Consider the following 14,023-nt stretch of genomic DNA (forward strand, 5'->3'; position numbering starts at 1 on the left):
TTTACTAATTATTCCATAAGAATTTGAGTCCCAGCTTTTGCTACTAAGCCAGGATTGAGCTGTTCAATATGGGCAGCTCTATCATGGAGCAAAGGGTTAGTGCACAGTATTCAGGCTATGGCTGGGGGTTCAAACACACAGTCATGTTAGGAGTGTTGTAGTGTAAAAATGTACCATACAGCAGTATATATTGTCTCTGGATCTAGTGCTGGAAATATGAGGTAATATATGTGGTTATACTTTCTTCATTGCAGCTAATTTCAGTAAATTCACACCTACTGCATATGAACAGTTACGGCAAGCCAATAGGTTCCCAGGAACTAGAGAAGCTGTGGTAATTTTCTTATTTACCTGGTTTCTGAACCTTCTAAGTGTTTCTACAATACAACTGGTGAAAAACACTTGATTTAATTTAAAGTCATTCTATTTCAATCCTCAGCTTTTGACTGAAGGAAGTGTCAGCATCTGCAGGAATCAATGAAGCTCCAAAATCATGTCCCTGACCTGAAACTTTAAGATCACACATATTCACTTGCCTCTCCACTTGCATATGATCACATTTCTCCAAAACGTTGTTCATCCTTTATGCAGTTGCACAGTCTGTGTGCAGTATTCTACAGAATCAGGTCAGAGATAAGAAGATATTGCCAACTGAGGCAGGTCAAACAGAATATTGCATAAAGCTGAAGGGAGGAGGTAGAAGGCAAGTGAATCTTCAGTGAAGTTTTTGACGTCACCAGCTTCTAAGTGTAATTCAAATGATAAACAATAACACAATACATTGTTAACATGAAATAAAGAAAAAAAAGCAGGGCTGGACAGGAGCCACTTAACATGTTTCTCTATTAAGCACTTAATGTGTGTTTATTAGCTAGACTAAATCCAGAATAGCCCCACAATAGACAAATATCCTCTATGAATACAGTCACTTTGAAACTATGACAGTGTAATTGAATTATTTGATTCTACAGATAATTCAGTTCCATCAGAAATGTATCAAGTGATTTATTCAGCTGATTCCATTTTATTTATTCTCGTCTTAGTCTCCCTGATTTGTTGGCTCTGAGGAGAACCTTATCTCTGCCTTAAAACCAGGAATTCTGTGCTTTGGAGAAAAACAGCTACACAGAGGATTGTAAACATGAATGCAACCAAGAGGAAATGCAATCCTACAGGCAGAGCTTTAAGAACATGATTGCAATAGGCTCTACCATAAATCTACCTGTCTGCTGAAATTGGTTTGCATTAAATTAGGTATATTTCAGGAGCAATTTCAGGAGCCCCATTGTCAGGATACAACACAAACATAAAAATAAGAACTGAAATGCTGACTCCGCTGCAACTGACATGAGAACTGTAATTTTCACCTGTAGTCCATGTCTCAAAAAGTGCCTGCAGACCTTTTTTTCATATACCTCAGTGTTTACTGCATGCAGTGTGATAATTTCTTCTGTTGTCTTGTTAGTTCAAATTGCTCAAAGCCCTGTAAGTTGAATGAATTGAGTCCCTCTCATTTATACCCATTGATACTATGGCCCCTAAGAATTTGGTCATCCTGGTAACAGAAGAATTTACATGCAGAAAATTTTAGAAGAAATTTACAGCATCATTTTTTTTCCAAATGCACATAGAAGTTAATATTTTAGTTTACTTAATGGAACCATAATATTGCAAAAAACATAGTTTAAAGAAATATACATTTACCATTTAAAAACAATAGGAAGAATAAACTTTCTTTCAGTGTCATTTGTAATCCTTGTGAAAATGGTCCTTGAAATGCAGAAAGAAAGACACTAAAAATGATGTAGCAAGTAGGACTAATGTTTTGATCCTTCTCAGAAAGAATATAATGACATCTTTTTGAATGAAGTACAAAAAGCAAAGAATATGAAATAAATTACGTGTGGGAGTGAGCTAAGTAAATGTGGAGAAAACTAAGGCAGTTTTTTTATAAATCGAAAAGGATTCAGAATTGCATTTGTCAGAAAGGCATTTTTATCTTTCCCAAAATCTGAAAAGAATGAAGTAGTTGTATTTCCTGTGTTTTTAAAATTTTGTCTTCAAAAGAAAAAGTATTCTAACTTTAAAACTCCTTCTCAACCCATTCTAGCTTCTCTTTATTCTTCCAAAGCACCAGATCTCCCATGTATTATTTCCTTCCTTTCTCCATGAATCTATTGTGTTGGCACTATAAAACTATTTTTTTCCTAAAATCATAAAAAGCTTGTAATGATTTCTCTCTGGTCCAAACCATTCTATGGGAATGGGACCCACAATCATCTATGGGAAGGGACCTTTACAATCATCTAGTTCCACCCCCCTCCCTGTTGTGGACAGGTCACCTTCCACTAGACCAGGCTGCTCCATCCATCCAGGCCTTAAACATTTCAAAGCATGAGGCATCTATAGCTTCCCTGGACAGCTGGTTCCAGTGCCTCACCACCCTCACACCCAAGTAATTTTCTTAGTATCTAATCTAAACCTACCTGCTTTCAGTTTGAATTTATTCTCCCTTGTGCTGTCACAACATGTCAGTGTAAGAAGTCTCTGTCTTTCTTTTAGTCTCCCTTCAGGTACTGGAAGGCTGATGCAGCCCAGGACACATTTGACTTTCTGGGCTGGGAGTGCACGTTGAGAACTCATGTCCAGCCTCCTGTCTACTCCCACCCCTAGGTCCTTCAAATAATACATATGTGCTAATACATGCTTGGGTTTTGGAATTAGTGCCTTCTCTGACACCTTGGTAACATCCAAAAGAGCAGCGAAAGATTTCTAAAGAGGAATGAAGGAAAAAGGGAACCATTTGTAGCACATCAAAGAGAACTTTAGTTTTGTAGATTACAGTCCAAAAAACCAGAGGCTTTGCTAAGAGAACAAAAGGAACAGGCGGTAGGGAAAGGCTGGTGTCTTTAAGATATGCTTCTGAGATGTGAGGTTGCAGAGAATTTTTATCATCTTTGATGACAGTATTACCTCTTCTTGCAATTTTTTTCAAACTAGGTTAGAAGCCCATTAATAAAGCCACTGACAGAAAAAGAATAAGGAAATACCTTGTAAGTTACTTTCAACTTCCTTAAAAACATTTGCCTTCAGAAAGGAAATTAACTTGCTTTCTCCCACTCTCACCCTTGAGGCCCTTTTGAACATTCCAGGCACTAACAGAAAAAAAAGCAGGCTCATGTTGCAACAGCCTGGGAGATATATGTGCAGATGAGGCAATTCAGACTTGCTGTCCAACACAGAATACATGAACACTCTGCTTGTTTGCAGGATAGTGTTTCATCTTTGCTCTTAAAAAAAACAGACTCAAAAAGGAAAAACACTGCATGTTCAGTACAGCTCAGCAGGACTTCAGTGAACATTAGTCCTTCTGTGAACACTGGCACATTTTACTTTAATTGCATTTTTGGTCCATTCTTAACATAAAAGAATTGACAACAAGGGAAAGCAACATTGTCAAGCTTATACTGCAATTAATGTCCAACTATTCAGGATATTGGAGACTGGGACACCCTTAATAATGGTAAAACACTGGTGTGCTGTGAGAGGAGACAGCAATGTCCAAGTGTCTGGGGGTCACAGGGCTCATTTACTCTGGCTGGGAGTTGGGACCATGGGATCCCAGGTTAGAAGCACTAAGGGAATTTGGCAGTATTACTTTCTGCTACTGATATTGTTTACTGGTTCAAAATCTGAATTATGTGAATACTTCTATTCCTAGAAGAAATGTGACAGTATTTGTGTCATTATAAATAAGTTAATGGCAAGGAGCTGAACCTGAGCTGGGTCTGAACAGAATGGTCCTGTCCTTCCCATCTTTTGGAGGCATGGCTTATCTTTACCCTGGGCTGTGCCAGCAAGGATAGCTGAGAGTTGATGGAATCTCCCTTCCTGAAAGGAACCTCTTTATGTATAGCTGGTAGAGCCTATGTAGGTTATCCTTGTTCTCAGTTGTCTGCTTCATTATCACTAACATCTTGATTTTACTTTACCTTGTTGTTGCGTTCAACCCCAGTGTAATCTGCTTCAGGCGGAATCTTTATATGTAGCTCAGCTTCATAGGCTCCTTCCCCATCATTCCTTGGATTTATTATGAGCATGACACAGTTTTCTTCTCCAATTATTAGCTGATCTGTATCCCTGTACAGAACATACTACTTGTCAGGAGTTAAAACATGCACAATTAGGATTTACATATGAATAAAGCAGAAAGACATTTTGCTCTCCAAGCATCTGTTCTGGAAAACGCTCTGTGAACACAAAATATAACATTTTCTATAAAAACGACTGCATGAAAAAGTATACCAGTACCTGGGTAGAAAAGAGGCTAAGAGAAAACACCACTGTGGCCAAAATGGACTATCACAAAACTTGAAAGTAAGTGGTAAAAAATTTCAGAGCCTGACCACTTTCTAAACAGCAAGAAGTATTTCGTGGAGGAATCACTTGCCACAGGGGTCTCATCAGCATTGTTTTCTGGAGGACACAAAGGTGGTAGCTTTCTCCTCATGTCCATTGTAATACAAACAATGAAAAAATTCTCCTGAGGCCTGCAACAGCACTGTGCCCTTGTTTCACAGCTACAGACTGATTCTGATGAGAGTCAGGTCACTCTCAGACATTCCCCACTTGTCCTGCTTGGCATATTTCTCTCTCCACAGGAGAAACTGTTGCCCTGTTTTGAAAATTTTGTTTTGAGATTAAATTACTTCACTGTGTATTGAGTTCAGGAGAATTGTGTCCAAGTTCAAAATCACTGGCACACTGAAATAAAAAAACCTTGAAACCTCCTATGAACATCAATTTGTATCATCTCTTGCTTTTCAGAGAACTAGAACCACACCAAACAAACACCTGCAAACTATATTTTCTATGATAACCATTAAACATCATGAATGTGGTTTGCAAGTGTATATTTCTCCATTTCTTGGTTTTATAGCTGAAATGGATATACAAATTAAAATCTGGAAATCAGGTAAGAGTGATTAGCTACAGTAAACAGCAGAACTGTGTTCTACGTACTCCATTCTGTTGCAACAGTTAGCAGTGTCTGGACTTTTTATTTATGACATAATATATTATTTATATTTAACTTTATATATTACTAACTAATATAATAACAATAATTATATTATATTATATTATATTATATTATATTATATTAGTTAATATTTAACTAATATATTATTTATATTTATATTTATTTAAGTAGTATTTTATTTAACTTACGGCACTGCAGAAAGTTGCAAGTCAGGAATACATATGTTGTCCTCCCCACAGTCAACCAGAATGTAAGCCTGTACCATTGCAAAATAAAAAAATATAATACAGTTAGTACATGTCTCAAAGTCCAAATCACTTCATTAAATATTGCTAACCTAAGTGTCTTAAATACCACTACCACTGCCATGAATTGAATCTTTTTCTCCTTTCTGTAAGCTCCTTTTCACGTGGTAGTCAGAGATTGGAGAATATTCATTTGGTCAAATATGTCCTTAGCAGAACAATATCATCTTCAGGCCCTTTCCTACACTAACTTGGCTTACATATTCTAGAAGGCAATCAAAACTATGAGCACAAGAGTTTTGGAGACACTTGAAAGGTCTGCTGGTTCTAGTTTTATATTCAATCTACATTTTGTATTAATTAAATCCCTGGAATGTACTTTCTGGCTGTGATACTCTCTTTTAAGGAAGATACACACAGAATATTTGCAAATGCTTTCAAGTTTATATACAGAAAATGTGACATGCAAAATTCATACCTGCTCTGCTAGTGAGTTTTTCTGGTAATAGTTCAGTATTGGCTTCACAGTCAAACTATCTTCAAAACTGGACTCATCCAAACTATAATTGAAGTTTATACTGATGGGAGATAATTTATCTCTAAATTCTGTTTCATCCTGTGAGTAATAATCACATAATAAAAACCAATAGTTTACTATGATTATTTCAGTTGGTATAGTAAGACAACAGATTCAGACTTCTGAAGGTAAAGATGTGGTCTTTATTGAAGGTAAAGACATGGTTCTTTGGCAGATGCTGGCCAAATCCTGGCTGCATGTGGTGTCATTAGGAAAGCAAAGAGACTCACCAGCAATTGGAATGCCCAGAACACATTGCCTCCACAGCCCCACATCTGGAAGAAGCTGGCTGAGCTGAGTAGACTCAGAAATTTTTCAAAGCATTAGCCTAAAATGAAGCTGTTTAAGAGAGACACACAGAACCAACTCCTATCAGCTACTGCTCACCTTCCTTTTGAAATGGAGGTAGGGCATGTGTGGATTTGTGGAGGTAATATTGCTGGTTTGTACCATAACCAAGAATTTATAAGAATTAGCAATGGTAAAATTCAACCACCTTTATTGTCTAGATATGTCCTTACATAGTGCTTGAAACTTCTCCATTTCACCTCCCACTGCTTTTCTTGGATCAGACTTGGAATAATCTATTTCAATTGCATGAGATAACCCCACGTGCAAATGAGGAAGTGTTGATCCTTTCTCCTTTACAACTACAATTCCACAGTTCTAGTTTTTCTAAAAACATTTTAAAATATCTTTAAAATATTTTTTAAAATGTATGCATTTTAGGCCAATATTTCTGGTAAGACTCCTTTAAAACCTTTTGAACCTGAATTGGCATGATATTTAACATGATTTGTTTATTACTGTACTGTGAATACTAAAAAAAAAAGGGATACCAAAAATGGAAAGCAATCTTGTATTTTTATATCAGAAGATGCAGTATTTGATCAGTATTTCCAGAAGAGTGTGAAATAAATGTATTTTTACACAGAGAAATTCTACACTCTTCAAAAATCTGTCTTTCATTTCTACTTATATTGACAAAAGATTTACATAGGGAATTTTTTCAAGGTAGCAGTATGCTCTGGACATACTGAACACACAGATGAAGTCTATCTTGTATCCCATTTCTGTAATTTTGGAAACTACCTTTCCTTTTCCAGTGACTTCTTTTTATTATTATCTTTAAATCCCAGGTACTACTGAAACAATGATGAAAGTCCAAAATATTTTAAACTTACTCTGAGATAAACAAGGAAGTCCTGGCAATGGAGTTGTTTCTGTCTTTCTATCACAAGGGAGAAGTAGTGATGTGACTGATGATAATCAAAAAACAGGGTCCTCTTAACAGCTCCTTTCTGTTTCAATGAATCTAATTGCAATTCACCTTTCAGCACTAAAGGATACAAATAAATAAATTAGTTACTGATTTAACAGAAAGAAAACAGTACGGAATTAATTCTGTATTATAATTAATGAACCTAAGCAAGTCTTCCAAGAAAAACTAATCCATGCTTTAAGCGCCTGTCTATTTAAAAGCCCACTAGGTTTTGACCCAAATTATGCAGGATGCATAATTTAAGCTTTCTTATTTCACTGACAGATCATATGTGTACAGGACTTCTGTCCCTTTAATTTACTATTTTTCTAAAACAGAAAAATCTCCAACAAGGTACATTCTTGTTTTTATTTAGAAAATTACTTAAAGTGAAACAAAAATCCTTTAAGTGAGTAATAAAAGGTTCACGTTTCCACACTATATATATATATATATATATATATATATATATATACACATAAATACTTTTTTTTAAACTGCATTTTCTTGCCTTAGGAGGATCTCACTCCTATTGTCTTTCCAAGTGTAGGAAAAAATACATCTGACATGGAGCAGGACTAGGGTAAATTACAGGAATAGAAAACATTTCTTACCTATCTCATCTGAAATACTCTGACCTTCAAAGTCTGCGCAGACTCTTACAGTAAAGCTACATATAAAAAAGGAGAATTCATTATTAGCAGAAAATGGACTGATCTGGGAATCAGCAGTTCCCAAGTCATAGCTTTTATTTTTATTTGCTTAAAAAGATGTTAACTGAGATTGTATCTAGCTACCTATGATATTCCCTAGTTACATCAGGAAGTCTCCTAGGCTTCACTAATAATCACAGAAGACAGTCTCTGAATACTTCCTGGTAAAGGTATGGAGAAGATTCTCTGGTCCCAGTAGTTCTTGAGAGGGACCATGGAGATGACCCTTCTGACACTATTGCCAAAGCTGGATTTTTTATGCTGAAGTTCAGAAAACCACCTTTGTAAGAGGCTGTCTGCAGAAATCCTTTCATCATGTTCAAATCAGAAAAATTTTAGATCATGTTGTCAGTGCTCAAGCTGTTTTCCAGCAAAATAAAACACTAAGGATACCAAAGTATTCCATTGGCATTACTGTAAGGTTTTCATTATTTCAACAAGCTATAATTAATACAAAATATAAAACCTAAATTGTTCCATTTTTCTGGCATCAGACTAACCAAACTGTATTGCATTTAATTTGTTAAGTTTTGCAGAAAGTGGCACTTACATGACTTAAATCAAAGCACAGAGAAATTGGTGATTCATGTTCTTTATCTAGTATGCTAAAGCAATGCATTCTACAAAAAGCAACACATTATTTCAAAAAGCTATAATTAATTCAAAATATAAAACCTAAATTGTTCCATTTTTCTGGCATCAGACTAACCAAACTGTATTGCATTTAATTTGTTAAGTTTTACAGAAAGTGGCACTTACATGACTTAAATCAAAGCACAGAGAAATTGGTGATTCATGTTCTTTATCTAGTATGCTAAAGCAATGCATTCTACAAAAAGCAACACAAGTAAATTGTTTTTAATTTGCCTGAGTTATTCTGAATGTAGAGCAAGCTCTTTTGAGCCTGGAAATACTCACACCACAACTGTAACAATTATACAAATGTCACCTCAGCCATAGGAGAGTCCTTTCCCATAAGAAATACTTCTGTGTAAGACTGGCAACATATTTGCAGTTATAAACAACAACTGCTAGGAGAAGCCTCATATAGCTGTATTGGCTGATACCTTCTGATCCGAACTTTTAACTTACATAAAAATTAATTTTAAAAACCCTAAAAAAAGTAATGGTTATAGACAAGTTTCACTTTGTAAGGAATCTATGCAAGTTTTATAAATGTTTAACTGAATTGCATTTTGAAAAAGTTTTCACAAATTATGAGAAATAGTATTAATTATCCCTGTTGATGCAATTAGCAGAGTGTACGTCCCTGACGTGGCAAAACAAGAAATCAGTCACTGGAAAGATGTTATTGATTTTTGATTTCTGCTGTCATCTGCCACATAGACTTAGTTCTGCATACCATAATTCCTAATGAAATCCTGTATAATGTAACAAAATTGCTCAGGTAAAAGATTCTTGCAAGTGTCTCTGGTTACCAATCATTCTTAAAGAAAATTTTCATGGCTTCATAAAATGTTTTGGTCTGTATATGGAAAACAAATTGTAGCTCAGCATTAAAATCAGCTTGAGTTAAATAAAAAAAAATTGCATTATTCATTGATATTGATCTCCTCACTACTGTTATACTGTATAATAATGTTCCCATGCAGTGGATACAAAACCACTAACACAACCTTTAAACCAACCCATAATCCCATTCTAACTGCATGTTTGTTTCCTCTGGCAGGTGCAATGAAACTGCCACATCTGGCATATGTTTCACTCTCATGACCTTAATGGAAAATTCTCTCATTATTTCTTGAGAAACAAGAAGGCAATAATACCATTAATCTCTGCTAAACTGTAGCCTTCAAATAGTCATTCCAGTCCATGTAGAAAGTGCAAATTTTTCATATTCCTACTTCTTTACAATTATGAGTCAATACAGGAAGAACCAATTATTTCCAAATACACAAGGACAAAATAATTAAAAAGAGGAAATCTTTTGTAACTGCATGAATGCAATTTAGACATCAGACTTCACAGGCCACACATGTCAGAGTAAGAGGATATTTTCTCAAATATAAACTCAAGAGCTGCCATTGTATTAAACTCAGTTATCTTGCTTTGGAGGAGTCATTTAAATTTTGCCCTCTCATGTTTGAAAAAAGGTTGTGTTCAAAAATGCAGCTTGGAATGCTTTACTTGTTAAACAGAACAATTTCAGTGTATGCTTTATTTACTGCAATGAACAGAATAATTCATAATACATATTTGATAACTGAAGTCATGTTCTCAAATGTTACTGTAAGAGTCAAGATTTACTCCTTTCACTCCAGGCAGAGCATGTCAAAAGGGGAGTGGCAGAGAAAAAACCAAAAATCTGAAGTGGATAATCTCCCACACTCTGACCACACAAGAGGAAAGACTATGGTTTTAGCAGAATTCCAGCACACATTTGTGATTTTATTTTTTAGTTCAGAAATAGTGCTAAAGACATCAAAGATTTCAATTGCAAACCTAGATGAATTTAGATTCTCTCATCACTTCAACAGGAAGATGCTGGGGAGATGTTGAGGGATGTTTTACCATCAAGAAAAAGAAAAGCAGATGGAAAGACAGACCACAAAAGAAGACAGGAGTATAAAGAATTTATAGAGATTTGAGATCTGACTCCTAGGCACAGTAAGAAATAAAACAGCTGAGCTTTTGAGCTTGCTTGTAGGGACAATGAACCAAACAACACAATTAACAATCAAAGGAAGAAAACTTCAGCAAGTAAGGAAAAAATGGGAAGTAGTCCATCATCATAACACATACAAACTTTTTATGTGCTATCAATCTCTCTGAAGAGATCCCCACATCACATTTATTCTGCTGTGTCTGTCATCACTATGAGATTATGCTTTGAATAGTATTTGAATGTAATTACAAAATAGAGGGAAAGCCTTAAAACTGAAGACACTAGCTTTTCCTGACAATCTCGGGGCAACAAAGCAGTTTGTTTAAAATAATTTTATGTTTTTCAGGTAGGCAGAAATTATTTTTACAAGAACAAGAAACCTGAAAATATTCCTTTCTTCAAAACTACTCTTGACACAGATGGGAGCAGCCTCTTCAAAAGTCAACCCTAATAAAATTATCTAATATCACCAGCAGTGGGGAAAAGTTAGTTACCCATGTATAATATTTTCTAGACTGCACTTAGTACCAGAAAGAACTTATTTTGGTATGTCTACTCTAGCAGCTGAAAAAACAGAAAATTTACTTCAGGAGGTGAAAAGCAAGGCATTAGCAGATCCTACCAGACATCATTTGTCATTACTAACAATTTCTTTAGCACCCAGGTTTGCAGATGGAGAGAAAGAATGGATAATGCAGAATAATAATTGCAGAAAGGCAATGTAAACTTTAATGTTATGGGCTTCCACTCTGTGTAAGGCTTATACCCCACCTGCAAGGTCACAAATCTCCACAGAAGAGAAGAAGCTGTTATTATTTACTGATGAACGACCTTTAAAAAAATAGTTTCCTTTTTGAAGTACAATATGTAAAAGTAAGTCAATACACTTCTATTATGATGCTCTAATACTTGCCCTGCTTTTAGATTTTGTTATGGCAAAGTCTAATCCAGTGACCAACACAGAGTTTTAATGCTGAAGGCACCTAAGGGCTAAGCTACATCGCATGGCCAGGTTGCAGGAGCACTTGGGTTGCTAGATAAAACAAGCAACTGCCCTTGGATGTCTCTAGGGCTACTGAAGCTAAAACCTGGCACAGAGACAGAGGTCTCCTCTGCAGCAACTCAGTTGTGTTGGTAGCAAGTGACACCACCTGCCTACCCCTCTTCGACTGCCCCTGAGGAGTGAGGTGTCCGTCTTGTGACTCTTGGCCATATGGCTTTGCTAGCTGACCCCTGGAGTCAGGCTGGCCAACAGCCTTTGGAAAAATCCCACACAAATTCATCTCAACAATGGCCCCTAGGTCCATATCCATGGGGCACAAATCACATCCTCTTTCAATTAGGTCAATGGGAAAAGAAAATACCAGCAGTAGAAAGGAGCAGTAGAAACACAGTCTAATCTATGCAGCTATGAACTGCTGAAACATTATTTTGGGGGTTTATATCTTTGATAGGAATTTTATACTCAGCTTTTTTTAAAGTGTATGTAGAAGTGTCTCATTTACTGAATCTAGCTGACACAAGATCATGAATATTTTATTAGTACTTTAATAGTAAGAAATTTGGAGATAAAGGAACTACAATTTTTTCAAAGTATTTTTTGATAGTAGGAACTTGAAGATCAGAAATTTTAAGCTCTCTGCTTCTGATTTTACAGAAGGTGGATAGCCTACAAGGCACATTTCAAATCAGACATCCAAACAGGAAAGCACTTACAAATAAAAAATGTAGTCTACAAGTATAAAAATATAAATATAAAAATATATATGCAAAATATATTCTATAATATATGCTACAAATTGACTTTTTCTCATGATTGGACACTTCTATGCAACTTTTGGTAAGTCAGGTAACTTCTCTGACTTTGCTCCTCTGCAAAATAGAATTAATATTATTCACCTTAAATTAGTGAGAGGTGAGTAAAAAACTTTTGTAGATGCAATTTAAGAACAAATACATGAGGTAGCTAGTGGATAATCAGACCTCAAATGATAATAAAAATACCAATGCATAGATAAATTAGGCCTCCTGATAGCTAGAGCCCAATCTGGAACATAATAAATCACATGATGTGGAAAGAGGTTTTGAAAAATGAAAATATTTAATTTATTTACCTCTTTTTACAGATATTAACTTTAATTTTTCATACTTAGAGGAAGAAAAGGCTTTTTCCATATTCTTTAACACCTTCAAAGTTGCAGAATTTCTTACAGATTTGCTAGTATTGGGAATTCAGACACATTTTACACACAGTAGAGAATGAATTATATGCTTCTAGAAGTTCAGGACAGTTCTCCTGAGCTGTGCATAAAACTGACTTTTTGTGCATGTTTCCTCTGCTGCTTCTGCTTTGCAATTTATATCATGGCAGAAATAATATTTTCCTAATACTAGGAAACTTACAATAATCCACATTATTCATGCACACACACTTCCTGAAACATTTCTGGTAGGAGGTTTCCTTTCATTCTAATTTTGCAGCGTCAGTCAGTAGAATTTTACACAAGTTGCACAGTTGGCTATGAGATACAGAAATCTGTCCCATGGGACTGAGGAATTCTTTGCCTGTTGGAGTTTCCCTACTAATTGTTTTCATATGTACAACACAAGCTTATATCAACTAAGGAAAAAAACTGCAGTGAGGAAAACAGCAGCTGTTCTTCAGTCATTTCATAACATGAACTAAATCTTTAGGGAATATTATTTTAGAATAAAGCAGACAGAAATTAAATTATGCTCCTATTAAAGCTCTTGTAGATATGAACCAAACTTCTTTTAGCTTATTGCAGTGGAGAAGTAAGTAAAACAAAAAATGTGTTAAAGGAGTATGCATGTCTTCCTTCCTTTTCTAAAAAATATCTCAGAGCAAGAATGTTTTTTAACAGAGATGTTTTTCCTCTTGTGCAAAAAAGCCCCCTTTTTTCTTTCAACACCTGTTGGTAACTGTTAAGGTTTCAAATATTTTCTATTAAGACATTAAGCATTTTTTTAAAGTCTTAAAATCTGGAGTTGTGAAACAACATAATTTGGATCAATGAACATGCTTCAGCCAAGTGTCTGTATTTCAAGTTTATTTTTACACCAAGTGTTAAAACAAAAGCTAACTGAATCAAAAAAAATCCAGAAAGGCCAAAGCTTTGTAAAGTTCTGGGTTTGCATAGCTCCACAAGGTGCCTTCTACATTGCTCTGTAGATGGGCAATATTCTACCCTGGATGTAGAAATGAGGAACATGATAAAAAATATGAGAAGTCCCATAAAGTGTAGAAGAACAGCACAAGAGTGAAAATCTCTTGACAACCCCATCCCAGATGCTTTAGAATCCTACATATTTATTGGTTTAAGTGTATCAAATTTTAGTTCCTTTAAGAGTCTCCATGGCTCTTAAAAGAACTGCTTCTCATGATTATGTTTTATAGTTCATATTTATCAATTAATTCTTAAGACTCTTTCTCTGAATCTTACATTTGAGATGATTTTTAGGACTCATCTCCTGTAAAGAATGTCTCTAATATGAGGAAATCCTCTGACCATCTTTGGCTTAAAAGCAGTGCAAAATTT

The 14,023-nt window shown here is 35.4% G+C and overlaps 1 protein-coding gene across 2 annotated transcripts in view; it reads right to left on the reverse strand.

The window, feature by feature from the left end:
- ITGA8 (integrin subunit alpha 8) overlaps nucleotides 1–14,023 on the reverse strand; it is a 113,133-nt gene that overhangs the window by 53,678 nt on the left and 45,432 nt on the right. For both annotated transcript variants that reach the window (XM_068212074.1, XM_068212079.1), the window contains exons 16-20: nucleotides 7,739–7,794; nucleotides 7,048–7,202; nucleotides 5,765–5,902; nucleotides 5,230–5,297; nucleotides 3,993–4,140 (exon numbers count right to left, since the gene is read on the reverse strand). In XM_068212074.1, the coding sequence (XP_068068175.1) occupies nucleotides 3,993–4,140; nucleotides 5,230–5,297; nucleotides 5,765–5,902; nucleotides 7,048–7,202; nucleotides 7,739–7,794 (565 nt within the window). The remainder of the gene's footprint in view (nucleotides 1–3,992; nucleotides 4,141–5,229; nucleotides 5,298–5,764; nucleotides 5,903–7,047; nucleotides 7,203–7,738; nucleotides 7,795–14,023) is intronic.

Source organism: Anomalospiza imberbis, chromosome 1, assembly GCF_031753505.1.
Source record: "Anomalospiza imberbis isolate Cuckoo-Finch-1a 21T00152 chromosome 1, ASM3175350v1, whole genome shotgun sequence".
Classification (NCBI taxonomy): Eukaryota; Metazoa; Chordata; class Aves; order Passeriformes; family Viduidae; genus Anomalospiza; species Anomalospiza imberbis.